This window comes from Capsicum annuum, chromosome 3 (assembly GCF_002878395.1).
Source record: "Capsicum annuum cultivar UCD-10X-F1 chromosome 3, UCD10Xv1.1, whole genome shotgun sequence".
NCBI classification, from domain to species: Eukaryota; Viridiplantae; Streptophyta; class Magnoliopsida; order Solanales; family Solanaceae; genus Capsicum; species Capsicum annuum.
This window is the reverse complement of record NC_061113.1, coordinates 52,792,611-52,815,053: the sequence shown is the minus strand read 5'-3', so window position 1 is coordinate 52,815,053 and position 22,443 is coordinate 52,792,611. Positions and strand designations below refer to the sequence as shown.

At 38.7% G+C, this 22,443-nt stretch overlaps 1 protein-coding gene across 1 annotated transcript; it reads left to right on the top strand.

The window, feature by feature from the left end:
* Positions 1-1,021: 1,021 nt before the first annotated feature.
* Positions 1,022-21,921, top strand: LOC107863841 (protein SPIRRIG). Its single transcript, XM_016710000.2, is given in 19 exon segments — positions 1,022-1,705; positions 3,616-3,685; positions 3,781-3,866; positions 4,121-4,256; positions 4,358-4,414; positions 5,149-5,322; positions 5,511-5,702; positions 5,830-5,895; positions 7,443-7,557; positions 7,770-8,938; positions 10,002-10,701; positions 10,771-10,873; positions 12,144-13,255; positions 13,379-15,029; positions 15,134-18,190; positions 18,563-18,871; positions 18,993-19,299; positions 19,426-19,572; positions 20,155-21,921. Coding segments are annotated over 19 exon segments (10,788 nt in total). The 5' UTR covers positions 1,022-1,547; the 3' UTR covers positions 21,334-21,921.
* The last annotated feature ends 522 nt before the right edge of the window (positions 21,922-22,443 follow it).

Here is a 22,443-nt window from a genome sequence, read left to right as displayed (position 1 = left end):
TTTTTTTTTTAAATATATCAATTAAAATGAAACGAATGAAATACAGGAAGCATAGACAGAAAAATATTGAAAGCTAGCAATAATCAACTACTCTTCAATGCCAGCTTCCTAGTTCCTTCAGTTTGAAGCATCGACGAAGACCTAAAAAAGCAAAATGCACGCAGTCGAAGGGACAAAACCCATTTGCCAAAAGATGGAAAGAACAGAATAGAAAACAGTTTTCGACGTATATAATAAAATAATTATCGTATTATGTTTTATAATATTTTAAACCTTTTTTCAAAAATATTTGGTAACACTATATGAACAATATCACCACATATTCGAATTTTGTGACGTCCGAACAATTGTCCCTTGTTCTATTCCTCTTAATCATATCAAAATTATAATTTTAATAGAAACTGATCAAAATAGAATTATAGAAAGCGTGTAATTTTTTTTTATTATTCTAAGTTATTTCATCTAATGTACCTTATTCATATTTTATCACGATACTATTCTCATGGATCAAACTATTTTTTATTTTAATAATATTCTTATTTCTATTTGTTATTTTAGAAATCAAAACATAATTGCGTATATTTTTCTCATTTTATTCTAAGTACACTTTTTATTTATTGAAAAGAGATTATACTTTTCATTGATTAAATAGAGATCAAGAGAGATGATTAAAAAAAAATAAAAATATGATGATAAAAATACCTAATTTCTTGAGTTACATGCAAATTAAAAATATGCTGAGTACTTTGAAACGTAGCATTTTTTTTAAAATTTTTTTTTTGAACATAATACTCGTGGTACTCGCACCCCAATACGCTAAAATAAAAAGAGAGATACTGTATAATATATGCTTTTTAATTTTCAAAATTTAAAATGCAGGGGTAAGAGATGAGAGGCAGTCACGTCGGGGTTAATCATCTCATGAAGCCACGTGGAAAGCTAGTATACGTAGACCCCACCTCATGACGTGGTAAATAAAAAACAAGAAAAAAGAAGAGATTTATGAAAGAAGAGGGTTTAGAGTTTAGACTTTCAGATAGGGAGAAAACTCGAGAATATTAAGGAGCGATTAATGTTTAGTGATAGAGAGAGAAATTAAAAAGTGAAAAAGAGAGGAGCAGACTTTAGAGCGAGAAACAAGGCGCGGAGAGGCCGTCCGAAATCAAGCAAACAAAGAAGAAAGAGAAAGAAAAAGAAAACTCTCTGCCATTTTTCTTCTTTCCTTCTTCGTCTTCCTTTTCTTCCCCCTCTATTTCAGGACACAATTATCAAATATTTCCCAGGAAAAAAAAATATATATATACGTACATATTCAAAGCAGCAACAAGCTAGATCATATTCACTATAATTACAATTTAAATATTAAACTTGGTTAATTAATTAGATCTTGCTGCTTTGAATCAATTAATTGAATGTTATTTTTATTATTATCTCGATCACATTTGAGCTAAGGAGAGATCTATTATCTCCTAGAAGGTTCTGGATCTGTGGAACGACGAGGTGTTTGATGAGTATTGCAGGTTGAAGAAATCTGCTGAGGAAAAACGATGAAATGGGCAACATTGCTTAAAGACTTCAAAGAAAAAGTCGGTCTCGCTGCTCAATCTCCTTCTGCTGCATCGTCTCCTTCATCTTCTACCTCTTCGCCTTTTCGTGATACCAATGTTTCTTTTCCTATCCATGACTTCACCTACTCCCCTTCCAGGTTTGTCATCCTTCAATAATATTCGTGTTGTAATTTGTTAAATTATTCGTTTCTGTTTTTAATATTGTTGCGTATTTTGATTATTGGAGGAGTGCAATGATCTTTGTTCAGATGATGAATTACAAATGCATTTTGTTGAAATGAGCTTGTTAATGTTAACCTGTTAATGATCAGAATTATTTCCCATTGAATTTCATTTGTACTCCCTCCGTTTAATTTTACTTGGGCCCCTTACTAAAACTACTTGTTTCAATTTACTCGTCTAATTTGTGAAATCTAAAAGAGATTTACTATTGTTTTTCCCAATACTATCCCTATTATTCAATAACTTTATAAAGTATTAGTAGTCGAATTTAGATTTTCAAAGTATAATTAATAAGGTTAGTTTAGTAAAATAAACCCTTAATAAATGTTTTTTATAGGGGGAGTGCCAAGTTAAATGAAACAGAGGGAGTACTGAGGATAGTAACCATTTATCTGTATAGCCAAGCCCGACTAATTTGGATTGAGGTTTAGTTTTTCTTAAAAAGTAAGCCTGTTTCAGTTTGAGCAAAGGGTTCCGGGTGCTACATGAAGTTGCTGCTTGAAAGCTGTCTGGCTTGTTGCGAGTCATGTTTTGCTTATCTAGTGCACTTTATAATGCGATTCGCTTTGACAAAGGAGTTTTAACTGGAAAAATTTATCAATGAGTGATAAATGCGACATCTTTGTCTTTTTGCAAATCAAACAAACTACATCAAGTGCATGCAATTTGTGCAATCTTTAGTTCAATGACTTTTGTTCCATCAAAATTGTGGAAAGAATTGCTCTATGGAGACTGATAACAAAGGCCTAATGACTGTTCAGGCTCAATTGTTTAATTGTCCCTACCTTCTCTTGGCTTTTGATAAATCATTTAAATCTGCAAGAGTGCCAGAAAGTATCAGAGAGCTGCTTACAAAAGAGTGGATATTAAGATGAAATTGGTGTATGCCTTTTTTTCTTCACAAGTAAGGAAACACTGCTGTTGGCTTACCTTTGTTAATTGGAATGGAAAAAAGAAGAAGAAAGAAACTGGAATAGGAAAGATTTTCCTTAGAGCATTTTGTCTCTGTTGGCTTGCCTTTGTTAACTGGAATAGAAAAAAAAGAAAGAAACTGGAATAGGAAAGATTTTCCCTAGAGCATTTTTGTCTCTGTTGCTTACCAATTAATGGGAAGAAGTCTTAACTTACTAATAGGAAACATATGTGGCAAAATACCAGAACTTGCTTGATGGCAAAACTAAAGTGAATTGAGAGTTATTGTCCTTGCAACGTGAATTTGTAGTTGTCGCTGGATTTCTATTTTTTCCTGTATAGGCCTCGGTGAATCAAATGATTGTAGACACCAAGTGAAGCTGTAAAATTAAATTATTGACATTGTGGCCCGAATTATGGGTATGATGATATGGGGCATTTTTGAAGACCATTTTCTAAGTTTCAAGGGATTTGTAGTTGAATGGTTCCACCGTTGTGTCTTTCCTTGAATAGTGTTTTGTATATGAAGTGGTAATTGGACTTTTGTTTAGTGTTTGCCTGTTCTTAGTTGCACTACTGAGTGAAAAACTTGTATAATCACTATCACAGATAGTAAGTGTTGCAAATAACAAAGTACGTTAGTCCTATATCACTTCTATCTCCTTAGAGGTGGAATGATCTTTGCTGTAACTATCTTGTCACCACACCAATGGTTTTTTCCAGCTATATTGTGTTTAACCTGTTGTAAGTTGCTCCAATCATGTGGATTTTTTTATTAAAGAGATTTATGCTACGATCTTGCAGGTTAACTTGAAGTGATTTTTCGTGTGAAATAAGATCCGGTTGAATAATGTTTAAGGAGCTTAAGATCTAACCTTCCATTACACTTTTCTTGTTCTGTTATTTTAAGCAGTGACAAACATGAACTGGAGTTGGATTTTAAGAGATATTGGGAAGAGTTCCGCTCCTCAAGCTCGGAAAAGGTTATTTTCACACACACACACACATATATGAAACAAAGTAATGCCTACTCTATTCATCGAGGTTGTTGATTGGTCATTTGTTTTCTTTGTTTCAGGAGAAGGAAAAGGCCTTGAACTTGACTGTTGATGTTTTCTGTAGATTAGTGAAGCAACAGGCAAATGTAGCACTGTTGATTACTATGTATGAAAACTGTATTTATAGCTGTTTGTGCAATTTGTTTTTGACTTCCATTCCATTCTATGCACCTCAATCAGCACAGCTGTCAATATCTCTCTTTCTCCTACATTGGAAAAAAATGAAATTAAAGCTGCCCATGGTTAAGTTATTATTTAGTCTAACACAGTCAAATGCACTGAGACAGTGATGATTTTATTTTATGCTTTATTTTGCTGTCAGCATATGGTTCTTAACCTGTGCTTTGTTCCTTTTTACAGGTTAGTAGAGACACACATATTTTCCTTTGTTGTTGGAAGAGCTTTTGTAACAGATATTGAAAAGTTGAAACTTAGTAGCAAAATAAGATCTTTGGAAGTCGAAAGAGTGTTAAACTTTTTCTCTGAAGTCACCAAGGTGGTTTACTTTCTGTTAATATCTGAAATTCATGTTCCCTTCTGAACCCATTCCTAGTTTAATTTATTTATCCATGGATGTATGTTTTTATTATAAAGCAGGATGGCATCCGGCCTGGTGCAAATCTGTTGTATGCGATAGAGGTCCTTGTCTCTGGTGTATGTCCTCTAGACTCTTGAGTTCTTAATATTTTGATTACTCTCTTAGTTCATGCTAATGAATTTTCATAGTATTCTGACTTCAGGTAATTTGATTCATTAAATGTCATTGGCATATGTTAAATATTTTCATCAAATTGGCATATCTTAAATGTAGATATATGCTTTTATCAAGGTAGTAAATTTGTGACTCAATATTGCAGTCTAAATTTCAGTCGTATATGGATTATGTTACTCGGATTCTTCAAAATCCTTCCACGCCCATGTCGACACAACATGGGTGTGGGTTGTGAGATACACAATGGTTTTGGTCAACTTACCTTGAGTGCTTTGACTACGTATATGATCGAGAAGTATAGATTGATTGGGTATGTGGTTTGATTTTTGGGTTTGTCATATATATGTATATACAAGATGTCTTATGGAATTCTGTTTAGATATTTATAAATAATTTTAACTCTATTAGTTTAAATTCTATAGCTTTAATTAATCTAGATATATACTTTATATGTCGTAATATACATTTATTGGCTATATTTGAGAACCTGTATCTGCACTCGGATCCATACCCCTGAATCATTATGTTAATGTGATGAACCTTTAGATCCACACCCGAGTATGAGCAACTTAGGGATGGAGTGCTGAGTTAGGTTCATGAGAGGATAGACAAGAAACTTAGTTCTTTGATGTAAATCAAACTTCCCCAATTGTAACAAGTATATATGTATCTACAGCCTGTCGACAAACAATCTCTCCTTGATTCTGGAATCTTGTGCTGTCTCATTCATATTCTCAACTCTCTTCTTGGTCCTAATGAGGGATATCTGAGGCAAAAAGTTAGTAATGATGAGGAGCTGTTACAGACAGAGGAAAATAAGGATAACGTGGAGTCGAGCCGCAGGCTTGAGGTACCTTCCTACATAATAACTTTTAGAATTTTTGGGTCTGTGCCGTTCAACACAATCATTGTATTATGCATCCAAGAGCTGTGATTTGTTTGAGGATAATCAAAGCTTCTTGAACCAAATTTGAATATTGTCACTTCATTTGCTTCATTGTATGAGTTTTCAGAGGTCAGATATTCTCATCCATGCAGGTTGAGGGAAGTGTGGTACATGTTATGAAGGCATTGGCTGCCCATCCTTCTGCTGCACAAAGTTTGATAGAAGACAACTCCCTTATGTTACTTTTTCAAATGGTTGCCAATGGTTCTTTAGTTGCTTTTTCTCACTATAAGGAAGGCCTGGTGCCGCTGCATACCATTCAGCTACACAGACATGCTATGCAGGTAAAAATTAATCTTTGCAGCTGTAAAAGAGATTCACAATGCCGAAGCAGTGGGGGTAATTCATTTTCAATTATAAGATGAAATTTCAGTTTATCCCTCTTTCAATTCGGTATTATTTCCTCTCCAGATACTTGGTCTTCTTCTGGGTAATGATAATGGTAGCACTGCCAAGTATATTCGGAAGCATCATTTGGTATGCCTTTCTAACTTGTGCTCTAGCTAATAATGCGTTTAAATAGATTGCTGTAATCTTATAGAGTTCTTTCTGTTACCTTTTTGCCATTTGCAAAATGGAAGTTTCTTTCTTTCTTTTCTTTCGTTTTTCTTTTTTTGGCTTTGATGAGCTATGAATAAGGTTAGATAAGGCTTAAAACAACTTCTGTATCCTGCTTTCCAGAGCATACGCTCGTTTGATTTATCTATACTCTCTCTGAAGGTGGTACACTAATTTCATGAGCATTTACAAGCTCTTACCAGACTCTGGGATAGCTGTTTCATTAATTGATGAAATGTTGTTTAATTGATTTGTTGTTCAAGATTTGAGATGTACATGAAATATGGTAAAACAAATCCAAAGTGAACCTCAGCTTGTTTTTAAAAATCTCTTGTTGTGAATATGAAAATTAACTGTACATTTGGATGTCTCTTCTATTTTCGTTTAGATTTGGTATTTGTTCTTGAAAGGTTAATGCAAGCTATTATCGCATATGTTGGATAAGAATTTGGTCCAATCATTTTAGACCGTAACATTGATAAGTATGTCTGTTTCTCCGCGGGGGTTATTCTTCTCTTACGTGTAGATAAATCCTAGTCTCTCCGCAAGGAGGCCTGGGTCCTAAACAACAAATTTTCATTTTGAGAAGTCCTTCATAGGAATTCTCTACCCTTAGGTGTTAAGCTTAATCAATCTGTAACCATCATGTTTGGGAATATTTTCTCCACTCAAGAAGGAAAAAATTACTTGTGGTGATAGCTTCTTGAAAAATTACTTTGGGCATCCTTTTCTGAAGTCCTTTCTTGAGTGCTTTTGAGATTCAAGATAAGCTATCCCAGCATTACACTGAAGGCTTAATAATATCTGATAACAAATGGATTAATATTCAGAAGCCCTTGTATTGTCTGCATTTTCTTCAGAAAGCTTTGAAATACTCTTGTTTGGACTTGTCAAGAGATCTAAAGCCTTTGTATGCTTAGTCTTTCTGTGGGGTTTGTGTCAGAGGGTAATATGCACAATTTAGTAGCACCACAGTGAACACTTGGTTGATGATGCTTTTATTTGAAACATTGATGTCCAGGGCTAGATTGTTAAGTTGGGTGCACTAACTTGGATGTCGTAGTGCCATGATTCAGTGTGAAGTCTCTTTTTCTTTTGTTCTTTCTGATTTTAGTAACTAAGGAATCACTTTGAGCTTGTTCAGCGCTCGAAATACTATAAATAATTTACATGAGCAATGTGCCTCTTTTCATTCTTTTAGAGTCAGGGATTAGTTTCCTTCTTTCTTTTTTTTTTTTGTGGGATTTCACCCGGTATGTTGTTTATTAGTTTCTTTTTTCCTGGTGACTTACTGAATATCATTTGTAAAATGGACGTCAGAATAGTGTGGAGAAGTTGGTGTATTACATCATTATCTATTCTCATTGTTTTCAGGGCTATTAGCCTGTAGCACTGCGCTGTTTGTACTTAGAAATTTGATATTCTTTGCACTTGTTTGCTGATGCTCATCATCTTTGATGCCCCAGATAAAAGTTCTTCTCTTGGCTGTCAAGGATTTTAACCCTGATTGTGGAGATTCTGCCTATACGATGAGCATTGTGGACTTACTTCTTGAGTGTGTTGAATTGTCTTATAGGCCAGGTAACCCGCTTGCTTTCTTCTTGTAGTCAATGTCTTCATGTGATTATTGAGTGCTTGAAACTTCCACTTTGAATGTTAGGCTGCAACTCTGCAGACTGAAGCAGACTATACTTTCAGAAAATGATCTGTTGTGTCCTTTATCTGTTCATAGCCTTATTTTTTGCCCTTGTTTTTTGTCTTTGTTGCTGATTCTAGAAAACTTTGACTTGTAGAGGCTGGTGGTATCAGGCTTAGGGAGGATATCCACAATGCTCATGGCTATCAGTTCTTGGTTCAGTTTGCTTTACTTCTCGCAAAGGGTTAAGGTGGTCAGAATTCCCATTCTAAGTTCCTTCCTGATCGAGGAGTTACTTCAGATTATCCACATTTGGCTAATCATGTTGGTAAAAGCGATTTAGTGGAAAAAGGAGGGGAGGCATCACAAGATGTGTCCCCTACACTCTCTAGGTTACTTGATGTGCTTGTTAATCTTGCTCAAACTGGTCCTTCTGGAGCATCTGGCTTAAAAGCTTCAAAAGCTACTCATGTTAAGCCTAGTGGGCATGGCAGAAATCGTACGTCATCTTCTGACAGAATTGTTGATGATATCTGGGATAAGGATAATGACAAAGTTAAAGACCTGGAAGCTGTTCAGATGTTGCAAGACATTTTTCTTAAGGCTGATAGCAGGGCTCTGCAGGGTGAAGTACTCAACAGGATGTTTAAAATATTCTCAAGCCATCTTGACAATTACAAACTTTGTCAGCAGTTACGGACCGTGCCTCTATTGATCCTTAATATGGATGGCTTTCCGCCATCCTTGCAAGAGATAATTTTGAAGATACTTGAATATGCTGTGACTGTTGTAAATTGTATACCTGAGCAAGAGTTGCTTTCACTTTGTTGTTTGTTGCAGCAACCAATTACCCCCGATTTGAAGCATACAATTTTGTCTTTCTTTGTAAAACTCTTATCCTTCGATCAACAATACAAGAAAGTTCTAAGGGAAGTTGGCGTATTGGAGGTTCTGCTGGAGGATCTGAAACAGCACAAGTTTCTTTGTGGTTCGGAGCAGCATGCTGATGACCCTAATCATTTAGAGAGGAAATCGAGTTCAAGTTCAAGCAGCTTTAAGAAACACTTGGACAGTAAGAATGCTATACTTTCTTCACCCAAACTGGCAGAATCTGATTCAGGGAAGTTCCTTCTTTTTGAAGTTGAAGGCACAGTGGGAGTTGCCTGGGACTGTATGGTCTCATTGTTGAAGAAAGCAGAAGTAAATCAAACATCATTCCGATCAGCTAGTGGGGTGACTGCTATACTCCCTCTCTTGGCATCTGACATTCATCGTCCAGGGGTCCTTAGGGTCTTGTCATGCTTAATTATTGAAGATGTTGCACAGGTAGAATCTTTAACTTTTACTGAAAAGTGCTCTTATATATTTTGTGCTGGGATTTTTTTTTCTTTTGATAACCGTGGTGTCTGGGCCAATTTGCACGCACCTCGACTAATTCCATGGGATACCCGCCACCTCCCACCAGCAACAGGTACCCAATAACTTTGTCCTCCAAGGCTAGAACAGATGGAAAGAAAATACCTAGTGTTTGTCTCTTTTGGGAATTGAACCCGAGACTTCATGGTGCTCAACCCAACTTCATTGAACCACTAGGCTACACCCTTTGGTGTTACGCTGGGATTTTTATGAAATAATATTATAAAAACGTTAGAATTGCTTTCTTAAAAACCCTACTTCCGCGAATTACAATTCTAAAAGTTAATAAACTTTCAAGTGCCCCTAAAATTGATGGATCTTACTTTGATGAATATTGTCTGTATTATTTCTGAATACTTGTTCTTCCCTAGTTGATGGAGTGAACCCCGTACCATTGGTGAAATTTCAGATCAGGTAGCTTAGCATGCAGTCTTTTGGAATATAAATTTCCTGCTGATATAACTATGTTTCCTTATTGTCAATATGCTTTTTCAAGTGTGAAGAAGTTGCAGAGCCTCTCTACCTCCATGAGGTAGGGGTAGGGTCTACATACACTCTATCCTCCCCAGACCCCGCCTGTGGGATTTCACTCGGTATGTTGTTGAAGAGGCTGCAGACAGAGATGAAAATTACTTGAAAAAATAAAGATTATTGAGCTGTTATATTAACCTACAAGTAGCTTTGGCATTCTTGAAAGCACATGGTGGCTTCTAAAGTAGCTGCTATCTCTTTAAGTTTTAGTTTCAGGCAATCTACCTCTTCAGCAGTTAGTTGCTAGAATAGTACTCTTAGCTTATAAGTTCCTCCCTTGTACTGTAATATTAGATTACAATTCATACTGGAGTGTATATCTGATACATCTTTTGTTAGTCATATAAGTTGGATTGGTTCCTCTGCATATTTTTTGATCCTAGATTATGTCTTGCTTTGAGCATTTGCTGCAAACAAAGCTGATGATATCTGTTTTCGTCAGGCCCACCCGGAGGAGTTAGGAGCACTGGTTGACATTTCAAAAAGTGGGATGATTACAAGTGCTTTGGGAACTCATTACACACTTCATAATGATGCTAAATGTGACACTTTTGGAGCTTTATGGCGCATTCTAGGAATTAATAGTTCAGCTCAGAGGGTCTTTGGTGAAGCCACTGGGTTCTCTCTTTTATTGACCACACTTCATGGTTTTCAAAGTGATGGAGAACCCACAAATCAGTTGAATTTGACAATTTACTTTAAAGTGTTCACATACTTGTTGCGTCTAATGACAGCAGCTGTTTGTGATAACACTATTAACAGGACAAAGTTGCACGCAGTCATATCTTCCCAGACATTCTATGATCTTCTGTCTGAATCTGGTTTGATTAGTGTTGATTGTGAACGACAAGTTGTACAGCTACTGTTGGAGCTTGCTCTAGAGCTAGTGCTTCCTCCCTTCATGACTTCAGAGGGTGCCACATTACCTAATGCCTCCGACCAGGAAACAACTGGATTTATTCTAGTTACCTCATCTGGAACTTTTGACCCTGACATGGAACGTGTGTATAATGCTGGTGCTGTTAGGGTGCTCCTGCGTGCTTTGTTGCTTTTTACTCCAAAGTTGCAATTAGAGGTACTAAACCTTGTTGATAAGCTGGCCCGCGCTAGCTCCTATAACCAGGAGAACCTTACATCTGTTGGTAAGAAGAGATTTTACTTCTCGTCAATTTTTCAGTTCTAGTCCCATATTAACAGTTGATGCTCGTCAGGTTGTGTGGAGCTTCTCCTTGAAACAATTTACCCCTTTCTATCGGGGTCATCGCCGATACTTTCTCACGCTTTGAAAATCATCGAAGTTCTTGGGGCATACAGGTAATGACACTCGACTACTATTGACCAAGTCATAAAGATGTAGAGTATTCTCGTGTTGGACACAGACACAGAATTTGAATAAGTGCAAAATTAGTGATGAGATTAAAGGAGTTTAATTTGCATATGTAATTTCTTAATTGTCTCAAGTTAACAAGGGATACTAGATTAATGACTATCAAACCAATGGCGTATACTCCGTATTTAATGTATTTGAACAGAAATTATTTAATGATTATCACACCAATGGCAATGGTTAATTAATGCACTCAATATATTTCATATATTTGTACAGATAGTGGTATTGCTCATTCATCTTGAATGCAAAGATACTATCAATAAAACTAAAAGTATAATCCTTGTGGCCGGCCAAGTCTAACCCAGTGTTATGAAAAATGAAAGACTCATTGGTTGAAATTTTTCTATGCTATGTCAACACAATCATCGTTGTTGAATTGATCCATGTCGGTGGGACGTGGATTTCTTGGTCTCCTTATATGGTCTTACGCAATTCTCACCTCATGAGCTAGCTTTTGAGGTTGAGTTAGGTCCAACATCCTGCTTGACACATCCCAATGCTTGGTTCCCAATTTTGGGCCCTCAAATTATGTTGTCCAAGCTTCACTTTGCAGGCCTAGGCATGTAGGTGGGGTTGTGGAATTGTCCCACATTGGTGGGATGTGGATTTCCTTGTCCGTGGGAAATCCTCACCTCATGAGCTAACTTTTGAAGGTTTAGTAAAGTTCAAAGTCCATTTCTTAACAATCACCAAAATCATCCATTTTCTCTAGTTTTCTATCCTTTTTTCTTCGGTCAAGTAAATTATTTTCATTAAACATGGCAAATGGCCGTATACAAGGGGTATACCAAAAGGTAAAGAATCCACAAAAAGATGTGATTCTACAAACTCTGCTCAATCTAGCTTTCCATCCTTATTTAAAGCAAAAGTACATGACCAATCAGATTGTGTACCGCAACAATGAATGAAGCTGAGAAAGCTGCAGGAAACTGTGTAGGGTGTCAGTGTCTTTTTCTCTGTCTTGTAGAAAGACGAGGGTGTTCCAAATGAATGAGCTGAGGTTCTGACTTTAAAACCATTTGAGGAATGGACATGCCTATTTTGTTTTCAGATACTTTCGTCATCTGTCCTTGGATATGTAATATCTGTGCTACCTAAAGTGTTGTCTGTGCTTCCTATAAGGACCTACATTGCTGGAAATTGTTGTTTACTTTAGTGTGCAGATACATAAACTAACAATAGTCATGATGACAGGTTATCTGCCTCTGAACTTCGAGTGCTTGTTAGATACATTCTGCAGATGCGACTGGCCACTTCTGGTCGTTATCTAGTTGATATGATGGAAAGGTTGATTCTTACAGAGGATATGGCCTCAGAAGATGTCTCCCTAGCACCGTTTGTCGAGTTGAACATGAGCAAGGTTGGGAGTGCTTCAATCCAAGTGCCCTTGGGAGAAAGATCTTGGCCACCTGCTGCTGGTTATTCTTTTGTTTGTTGGTTTCAGTTCCGAAATTTAATCAAGTCACAGGCGAAGGAGAATGATGCTTCAAAAACTGGACACACTAAGGGGCAAGGCGTAGGTGGGCAGCATCATGGGCCACATGCCCTGAGGATATTTTCTGTTGGAGCAGTAGACAGTTCAAACACTTTCTATGCTGAACTTCGTCTACAGGAGGATGGTGTTCTCACTCTTGCAACTAGCAATTCTTCCTCTTTGTCATTTTCAGGGTTGGAAATGGAGGAAGGAAGGTGGCATCACCTCGCTGTTGTGCATAGCAAACCAAATGCGCTGGCTGGCCTCTTTCAGTCTAGCTTTGCTTATGTTTACCTCAATGGAAAGTTAAGACACACAGGTAGATTAGGATATTCTCCTTCTCCAGCTGGCAAGTCTTTGCAGGTGATTGTTGGTACCCCGGTTGTGTGTGCACGGATTAGTGACTTGTCATGGAAGCTTAGATCTTGCTATCTTTTTGAAGAAGTTCTTTCCCCTGGTTCAATCTGCTTTATGTATATTCTTGGACGAGGGTATAGGGGTCTCTTCCAGGATACAGATTTGTTGCAATTTGTTCCTAATCAGGCCTGCGGTGGTGGTAGCATGGCAATTTTAGATTCTTTGGATGCCGACTTACCTCTGGCTCCTAATCCACAAAAGCCTGATAATGCAGGAAAGTCAGGGAGTGTTCAGTGTGACCGGAGTGGATTTGTTTGGGATTTGGACAAATTAGGGAACCTCTCCCTTCAACTTTCTGGTAAGAAGCTCATTTTTGCATTTGATGGGACAAGTACAGAGTTACTTCGAGCTTCTGGAACATACTCTGTGCTCAATCTGGTTGATCCAATGTCAGCTGCTGCTTCTCCTATTGGAGGTGAGTAGATTAATTTAATCCTTATTTTGCTTATTGCTGGTAAATATCAAAAATCAAAGTGAGAATTACAAATTATTTCATCAGCTTTCTCTCTTTTGTTTCCTAAATCCTGATTATCCACAGGCATACCACGCTTTGGACGACTTATTGGGGATGTCTATATTTGCAAGCATTGTGTTATCGGTGAGACAATCCGTCCCATTGGTGGCATGGCTGTTATTCTAGCTCTTGTAGAAGCAGCTGAAACAAGGGACATGCTGCACATGGCTTTGACATTACTTGCTTGTGCTCTTCATCAAAATCCACAGAATGTTAGAGACATGCATAATTACAGGGGATACCATTTGCTTGCTCTCTTCTTGCACCGGCGAATGCCATTATTTGACATGCAATCGCTTGAAATCTTTTTCCAGATTGCCGCATGTGAGGCCTCTTTCTCTGAACCAAAGAAGTTCTATCGTTCCCAGAAGACACTGCCACCTACCACGCCCGTCAATGAGGGAAGCATTGAAGACCTTACTTTGTCCAAATTCCGGGAAGAATTTTCTTCAGTTGGATCTCATGGAGACATGGATGATTTTTCTGCACCTAAAGATTCCTTGAGTCATATTTCTGAGCTCGAAAATGCTGAAATGCCAACTGAGACATCTAATTGCATAGTTCTTTCAAATGCTGATATGGTTGAGCATGTTTTGTTGGACTGGACTGTTTGGGTAACGGCCCCAATTCCAATACAGATTGCTTTACTGGGCTTCCTTGAGCATCTGGTTTCAATGCACTGGTATAGGAATCATAATCTGACAATTCTGCGCAGAATTAACCTTGTTCAACATTTACTTGTAACTTTGCAAAGAGGTGATGTGGAAGTACCGGTGCTAGAAAAATTAGTTGTATTGTTAGGTGTTATATTGGAAGATGGGTTCTTACCCTCTGAACTGGAACAAGTGGTTAGATTTGTGATCATGACATTTGATCCACCAGAATTAACATCAAGGCATCAAATTATGAGAGAATCTATGGGAAAGCATGTTATTGTAAGGAACATGTTACTTGAGATGCTGATTGATCTGCAAGTGACGATAAAATCAGAGGATTTGCTTGAGCAGTGGCACAAAATTGTTTCATCAAAATTAATAACTTATTTTCTTGATGAAGCTGTTCATCCTACAAGTATGAGGTGGGTCATGACTCTTCTTGGTGTGTGCCTTGTGTCTTCTCCAACATTTGCACTTAAATTTCGCTCAAGTGGAGGCTATCAAGGTTTGGCAAGAGTTCTTCCAAGTTTCTATGATTCCCCTGATATATACTATATCCTGTTTTGTCTTATTTTCGGCAAGCCTGTATACCCAAGACTGCCTGAAGTCCGGATGCTAGATTTTCATGCCCTAATGCCAAGTGATGGCATATATGGAGATTTGAAATTTACTGAGCTGTTGGAATCTGTGATTGCTATGGCAAAGGCAACTTTTGATAGGTTGTCTATGCAGTCAATGCTTGCCCATCAAACTGGCAACCTTTCCCAGATCAGTGCTGGAGTTGTAGCAGAGCTGGCAGACGACAATACAGACATAGCTGGAGAGCTTCAGGGTGAAGCCCTTATGCACAAAACTTATGCAGCCCGGCTGATGGGTGGTGAGGCTGCAGCACCTGCTGCTGCTACCTCTGTCCTTAGGTTCATGGTTGATCTTGCAAAAATGTGTCTTCCTTTCTCAGCTGTTTGCCGAAGAGCAGAATTTCTTGAAAGTTGCATCGACCTTTATTTTTCTTGTATCAGGTTCATTTGAAATTTCCTTCCTGTACGCCTGTAGTTATTTTTATATTTGACTATGTTGAAGGAATTCTTTGCTTGTTTTTTATTTTGTGTTCTCCAACATGTAGGGCTGCACAAGCTGTGAAAATGGCTAAATATCTTTCTGTAACAGTGGAAGAGAAGAACTTAAATGATGGTGATGAAACTAGCAGCTCCCAAAATACTTTTTCTAGTTTGCCTCACGAACAGGAACAGTCAGCCAAGACCTCTATAAGTATGGGAAGCTTTCCACAGGGACAGACTAGTACAAGCTCTGAAGATATGCCAGCGATGCCGAACAATGTGCCGAACAATGTAGGTACAACAGATATTGATGTTACTTCATCGCAGCCAGGTTTAGACAAAGCAGTACAGGAAGAAGCGCAAGCTGTTGCAACAACAGACAATGATGTTGTTGACCGTGTGTCTGCTGTCACATCCTCCAGCAGCAATCATCTTAGCTTCCGCGATATGAAAAGCACAGTAGATCCTGTCCAGCAAACTGATTCACTGAGTTTGGCATCCTTTAATATGTTTGAATCTCCTGTATTGTCGGAGAGATCCTACTCCCGAACTCCGCAAACCTCTTCCACGTCTCCAGTGATGACATCTTGGCTGGGAGGTGAATCAAAAGTCAACCTAGCATCAACACCCTTGATTGAGTCTGCTGCATCTATCAGTGAATCAGATTTCTCTCCTGAGATGAAATCTGCTTCTCAAGGACAATCTTCTGCAAACATAATGTTTGTGATTGATTCAAATTTGCTTCTTGAGGTGGACGACTGTGGGTATGGTGGAGGGCCATGCTCCGCTGGAGCTACAGCTGTTCTTGATTTTATGGCGGAAGTTTTGTCTGGTTTGGTAACTGAACAAGTGAAGGCAGTACCTGTCATCGAGGGTATTTTGGAGAGTGCTCCTTTGTATGTTGATGCTGAATCTGTCTTGGTATTTCAGGAACTCTGCCTCAGTAGACTACTGAACTTCCTCGAAAGGCGTCTTTTGCGGGATGATGAGGAAGATGAGAAAAAGTTGGATAAGGGCCGTTGGTCCCTTAACTTGGAAGCATTATGCTGGCTGATAGTGGATAGAGTTTATATGGGTGCTTTTCCTCGGCCTGCTGGTGTACTGAAGACTCTGGAGTTCTTGTTATCTATGCTACAATTGGCTAATAAGGATGGGCGTGTTGAAGAAGCTGCGCCAACAGGGAAAGGAATCCTGTCTATTGGTAGAGGAAGTAGGCAACTGGATGCTTATGTACATGCGATTCTGAAGAACACGAACAGAATGATTTTATTCTCTTTCCTCCCATTGTTCTTGGTAACCATTGGAGAAGATGAACTACTTTCTTCTTTAGGTTTGCAAGTGGAGCCAAAGAAAAGAGTGCCCTTGAACCCATCCTCGGAGGATAGTGGAATTGATGTTTGCACGGTGTTACAGTTGCTAGTCGCTAATAGAAGGATAATATTTTGTCCCAGCAACGTTGACACGGATTTAAATTGCTGTCTTTGCATAAATCTAATTTCTCTTCTTCGCGATCATAGGCGTCTTGCACAGAACATGGCTATTGATATTCTCAAGTATCTCCTAGTTCACCGAAGGGCTGCACTTGAAGACTTTCTTGTCTCTAAACCGAATCAAGGACCTCCTTTGGATGTTCTTCATGGTGGGTTTGACAAGCTCTTAACTGGAAACTTACCTGCATTTTTTGAGTGGCTTCATAGTTCTGAACATGAAGTTAATAAAGTGTTGGAGCAGTCTGCTGCCATTATGTGGGTTCAGTTTATTACTGGGTCAGCTAAGTTTCCTGGGGTTAGGATTAAAGGCATGGATGGTCGACGTAAGAGAGAAATGGGGAGGAAATTAAAGGAGATATCGAAGTTGGATGGAAGACATTGGGAGCAGATAAATGAACGAAGAATTGCTCTTGAGTTGGTTCGCGATGCAGTGGCTACTGAACTAAGAGTTATTCGCCAGGATAAGTATGGTTGGGTGCTACATGCAGAGAGTGAGTGGCAGACTCATCTACAACAACTTGTCCATGAGCGAGGAATCTTCCCCTTGGCCAAGTCCACTCATAGTGAAGAGCCTGAGTGGCAACTTTGCCCCATTGAAGGTCCATATAGGATGCGGAAGAAGCTCGAGCGTTGCAAATTAACAATTGACACTATCCAAAATGTTCTGACTGGACAATTTGAGTTAGGAAGACTAGAACTTCCAAAGGAGAGGACTGAGAATGAAACTAATGCCTCTGATGGTGAGTCTGATGTTTATTTCAATCTCATGAGTGACAATCCTCAACAGGACTCTTTCAGTAGTGAACTTTATAATGGATCAATTTTCAAAGACTCGGATGATGTTAGAGATGCAGCTTCTAGTAGAACTGGATGGAATGACGACCATGATAGTAGCGTTAATGAAACAAGTCTCAGCTCTGCTCTTGGTCTTGGACCCAAGTCCAGTAGTGCTTCCATTCAAAAAACTGAGTGTGTTCAACAGAAGTCGGATCTAGGATCTCCCAGGCAATCTTCTTCTCTAAAAGCTGATGAAACAAGAACGATGGAGGACAAACCGGAGAAGGAACTAAGTGATAATGGTGAATACTTGATTAGGCCTCATTTGGAACCTTTTGAGAGGATAAAGTACAAATATAACTGCGAGAGAGTGGTTGGTCTTGATAAACATGATGGTATATTTCTGATTGGAGAACTATCGTTGTACATCATTGAGAATTTTTACATTGATGACTCGGGGTGCATATGTGAAAAAGGATGTGAAGATGATCTATCTATCATTGATCAGGCTTTAGGTGTAAAAAAGGACTTCTCGTGTAGCTTGGACTCCCACTCAAAGTCAAGTTCTTCCTGGGCTGCAACAACAAAGGCCTATGTTGGGGGACGGGCATGGGCATATAATGGTGGCGCTTGGGGAAAGGAAAAGGTTTGTACCAGTGGTAATGTGCCCCATCTTTGGCATATGTGGAAGCTTGACAGTGTTCATGAGATTTTAAAGCGTGATTATCAACTTCGGCCTGTCGCCATTGAGATCTTTAGCATGGATGGCTGCAATGATCTTCTGGTTTTCCACAAAAAGGAGAGAGAAGAGGTTTTCAAGAATTTGGTGGCCCTGAATCTTCCCAGAAACACCATGTATGTTTTACCTCTAATTTGCTCAAGTTTTCTGCTTCTCGTGTCTAACAGTTGAATTGCTGGTTCCACTCTTATTTGGATTACTCGTCAATACGATCACCAAAGATTTAATTATACTTAGCTTCCAACCCACATGGCTCTTTTCTGTAATGCTGTGATGGTATTTATTTTAGTGTTGTAGCTAGTTTCCTAATGATTTGGCGTACCAGTTGTCAATTGTTTTTGTGATTAAAAAATACAGGGTTATATCAATTGACTTTGCGCTTAATTGAATAATCTTTTTGCTTTAATCATTCTTAATATATGCTTGGCTTTTGTGTCACTTGTTTGACAAGTGTTTGAGCTTCAAGGACGCCATTGCCTATTTTACAGGTTGGACACAACAATATCAGGGTCCGTAAAACCAGATAGCAATGAAGGGAGCCGTCTTTTCAAGGTTATGGCAAACTCATTCTCTAAGAGATGGCAAAATGGTGAAATTAGCAATTTCCAGTACCTCATGCACCTCAACACGCTCGCAGGACGTGGTTATAGTGATCTCACCCAGTATCCTGTGTTCCCCTGGATTTTAGCGGATTATGAGAGTGAGAATCTGAACTTTTCCGATCCCCAAACTTTCCGAAATCTTGATAAACCAATGGGCAGTCAAACAGCAGAAGGTGAAGAGGAGTTCAGAAAAAGGTTGTTGCTTTTACCACTCAATTAGAAATTCTGTTGAGTTTGCATTTTGTTGGAATCTTATGCTCTTTTTGTTCATTTAATATATTTGTGACTCTGTATTTTACATTTGTCCATGTTTCAGATATGAGAGCTGGGATGATCCCGAGGTTCCCAAATTCCATTATGGTTCTCACTACTCCAGCGCTGGAATTGTCCTATTCTACCTCATACGTCTACCCCCTTTCAGCGTTGAAAATCAGAAGCTGCAGGGTGGCCAATTTGATCATGCTGATCGTCTTTTCAATAATATAAAGGATACATGGCTGAGTGCTGCAGGGAAAGGCAATACTTCAGATGTTAAAGAATTAATTCCTGAGTTCTTTTATATGCCAGAGTTCCTGGAGAATATGTTCGATCTTGACCTTGGTGAGAAACAGTCAGGAGAGAAGGTTTGTCTTGCTTCTCTGTATTCTTTTTAGTTATTCCTCCTTTTATGAGAAGTAACTTAACTAAATAGAACAACTACTTCCATGTTAATCCAGTAAGTCTCCTAATATTGTGTGTTTTTTCACCAGGTTGGCAATGTTGTATTGCCTCCATGGGCTAAAGGCAGTGTTAGAGAGTTTATTAAAAAGCATAGAGAAGCACTGGAGTCTGATTATGTTTCAGAGAATCTGCATCACTGGATAGACCTAATCTTTGGTTACAAACAGAGAGGGAAAGTAAGTGCTTACATGTTCTCTTCTTCTTTCATTGCATTCTGATTTCATCCGTATGTGCAAACGAGTTCTTTCTATTGTTTTTTAGTCAAGTAATATTCTTTATTAATGAAAGGCGGCAACAGACACCCATATCCTAGAAGTTACCAAAAAGTAGAAAAAAACGTATGATTCTCTACAAATGACATCCAATCTTGTATACAATAGGAACCTCATGGGTGCACCAGAAATAAATATGGTATAAGAGGTCACTCCTTGAATGTGTAAAATCATTTTCTGTTCCATCAAAAGCTTTCCTGTTTCTCTTTCCGTACAGCCCACATACGTTTCTTCTATGCTTTTCTTTAATTTGAATTTCTTCCAATCACCAAACAATATTGCTTGGAGCACCGATCATTTCTTTCACTGTCAAGTTTTTCGTCTTTCTGTCTCAAGTCGTTGCTTTTCCTGGATAAATTACTCCATTCTTTTTACCATTTTTCACATGATTTGTGAGATGTTGAGAGTCGAATATTATTTTGCCCCTGTTGATATGACACTCTTCATGAATAGAAAAATAAGCTGTAAATGTTTTGTTGTTGTCAGGCAGCTGAAGAAGCGATTAATGTGTTCTATCACTACACTTATGAAGGCAGTGTTGACATCGACTCGGTTAGTGATCCAGCAATGAAAGCCTCAATTCTTGCTCAAATTAATCACTTTGGGCAAACACCAAAACAACTATTCCTGAAACCCCATGTCAAGAGGCGAACTAATCGGAAGCTTCCTCCTCACCCTTTGAAGCACTCTCAGCATCTTGTTCCACACGAGATTCGTAAAACCTCATCTTCTATATCTCAGATTGTCACTTCTGGTGACAAAATTCTTGTGGCAGGGGCAAATACCTTGCTGAAGCCTAGAACATTCGTTAAATATGTTGCCTGGGGTTTTCCAGACCGCAGTTTGAGATTTATGAGTTATGATCAAGATAGGCTTCTCTCCACTCATGAGAATCTTCATGGAGGGAACCAGATACAGTGTGCCAGTGCTAGTCATGACGGCCATATTCTAGTTACAGGGGCTGACGAGGGATTGGTCTGTGTTTGGAGGATTGGTAAAGAGGCACCCCGTTCTGTAAGGCGCTTGCAGTTGGAGAAGGCTCTCTGTGCTCATACAGGCAAAATCACATGCTTACAAGTAAGCCAGCCGTACATGATGATTGTGAGTGGATCGGATGACTGCACTGTTATCTTGTGGGACCTTAGCTCCATGGTTTTTGTTAGGCAACTTCCTGAGTTACCTGCTCCTGTTTCAGCGATTTACGTGAATGATCTGACTGGGGAAATTATTACTGCTGCCGGTGTAATGCTTGCTGTTTGGAGCATAAATGGGGAGTGCCTTGCCGTCATCAACACATCACAGCTTCCGTCAGACTTCATCCTTTCGCTTGCTGGTTGCACATTCTCTGATTGGATGGAAACTAACTGGTATATCTCAGGCCACCAGAGTGGAGCCATTAAAATTTGGAAAATGGTACATTGCTCTTGTGAGGACAGTGCCCAAAGCAAATCAAGTGGCAATCCTACCGGAGGGTTAGGACTCGGGGATAGAGTGCCAGAGTATAGGTTGATCCTTCACAAGGTACTAAAGTTTCACAAGCACCCTGTAACAGCCCTGCACCTTACTAGTGATCTGAAACAGTTATTAAGTGGGGATTCTGGAGGACATTTGCTTTCGTGGACACTCTCTGAAGAGAGCTTGAAAACGACGACTGGTCGGGGGTGATTCTGGGATTAGCAAGGTGTGTTTTGTGTTCTAAAACTATACTTTGCTTCTTAGGGGCAGTTAAAGGACAGCCTGAATGGTTCCACTCTGCTCGGGGAGCAGCATGGATTCGTGATTTCCACGTCACATAGTAATGGCTGTTAGATTGATGGCTTGGAACAGATCCAAGGAAACAGAAGATGTGTGTATTGGCGCTTCCCGGAAGACATGAAGCATATGTTCTTTCGTGTGCAAGTGCCTAGTGGCTCCAGATGTAGGACTCGGGAACAAGTTGGTCGCGAATGTTGTTGTCGGTCATTGTAGAGGGATTTTGGCTTTTGGGATGGGGAAGATTGGTGGGTCTCTTCAAGCTGTTGTACATAAGACGGTAATTGACAGTGTATAATGAGGTTGTAGATGTGCAAGTTTTTGCCAGGAACAGCATGTTGGCTGAAATTTGATGCAGCTAACTTTAGGGGCAGATGAGTGCAGTTCATTTTGGCTTTACTTCATTTAAATGATTGCAAAGGGGAAGTTGCAGGCCTGTTTTTGCTTTGTAAAAAAAAATAAAATTCTCCCAAGTTATTTATGATGATTGAATTGGGGTCATCTGTTCCTTGGTTTTCCTGTTAGGAAGGGAGTTGCAGCTTTCCTTTTATTATTCTTGGTTGGTATCTAGCATAAATCTGCATGTCTCAAGAGCTTAGGTAGTTCAAATGCCAGTCATTTTGAACTTATGAATGCTTGTACAGTTATTTCTGCATCAGATTAGGTCCAATACGAACTTCTGATGAGTAAATGTTAGACCGATAAACAAATGGAGAGTGATAATAGTTTCTCCCTGCCAACTCCTCTAGTTTTTTTATGTTTCTTGTATGCTAATAAATGATTTCGCTATTTGTTGCTTTCGAAAACATACATAATGCGGGATCGATAAATGATAAATTAATAAAAATTGAATATCATTCTACAAAGACTTATTATCAATACAAAAACTGTAAAGCAATTAAATTAAGACAAGAAATCAATTGCACATAAGCAAACTTCACGACGAATGAATCAATAGGCAAACTGTGGTTGAATTCAATGAGAAAAAAATATTTCAGGGTTATGGTTCAATTCAAAATCCTG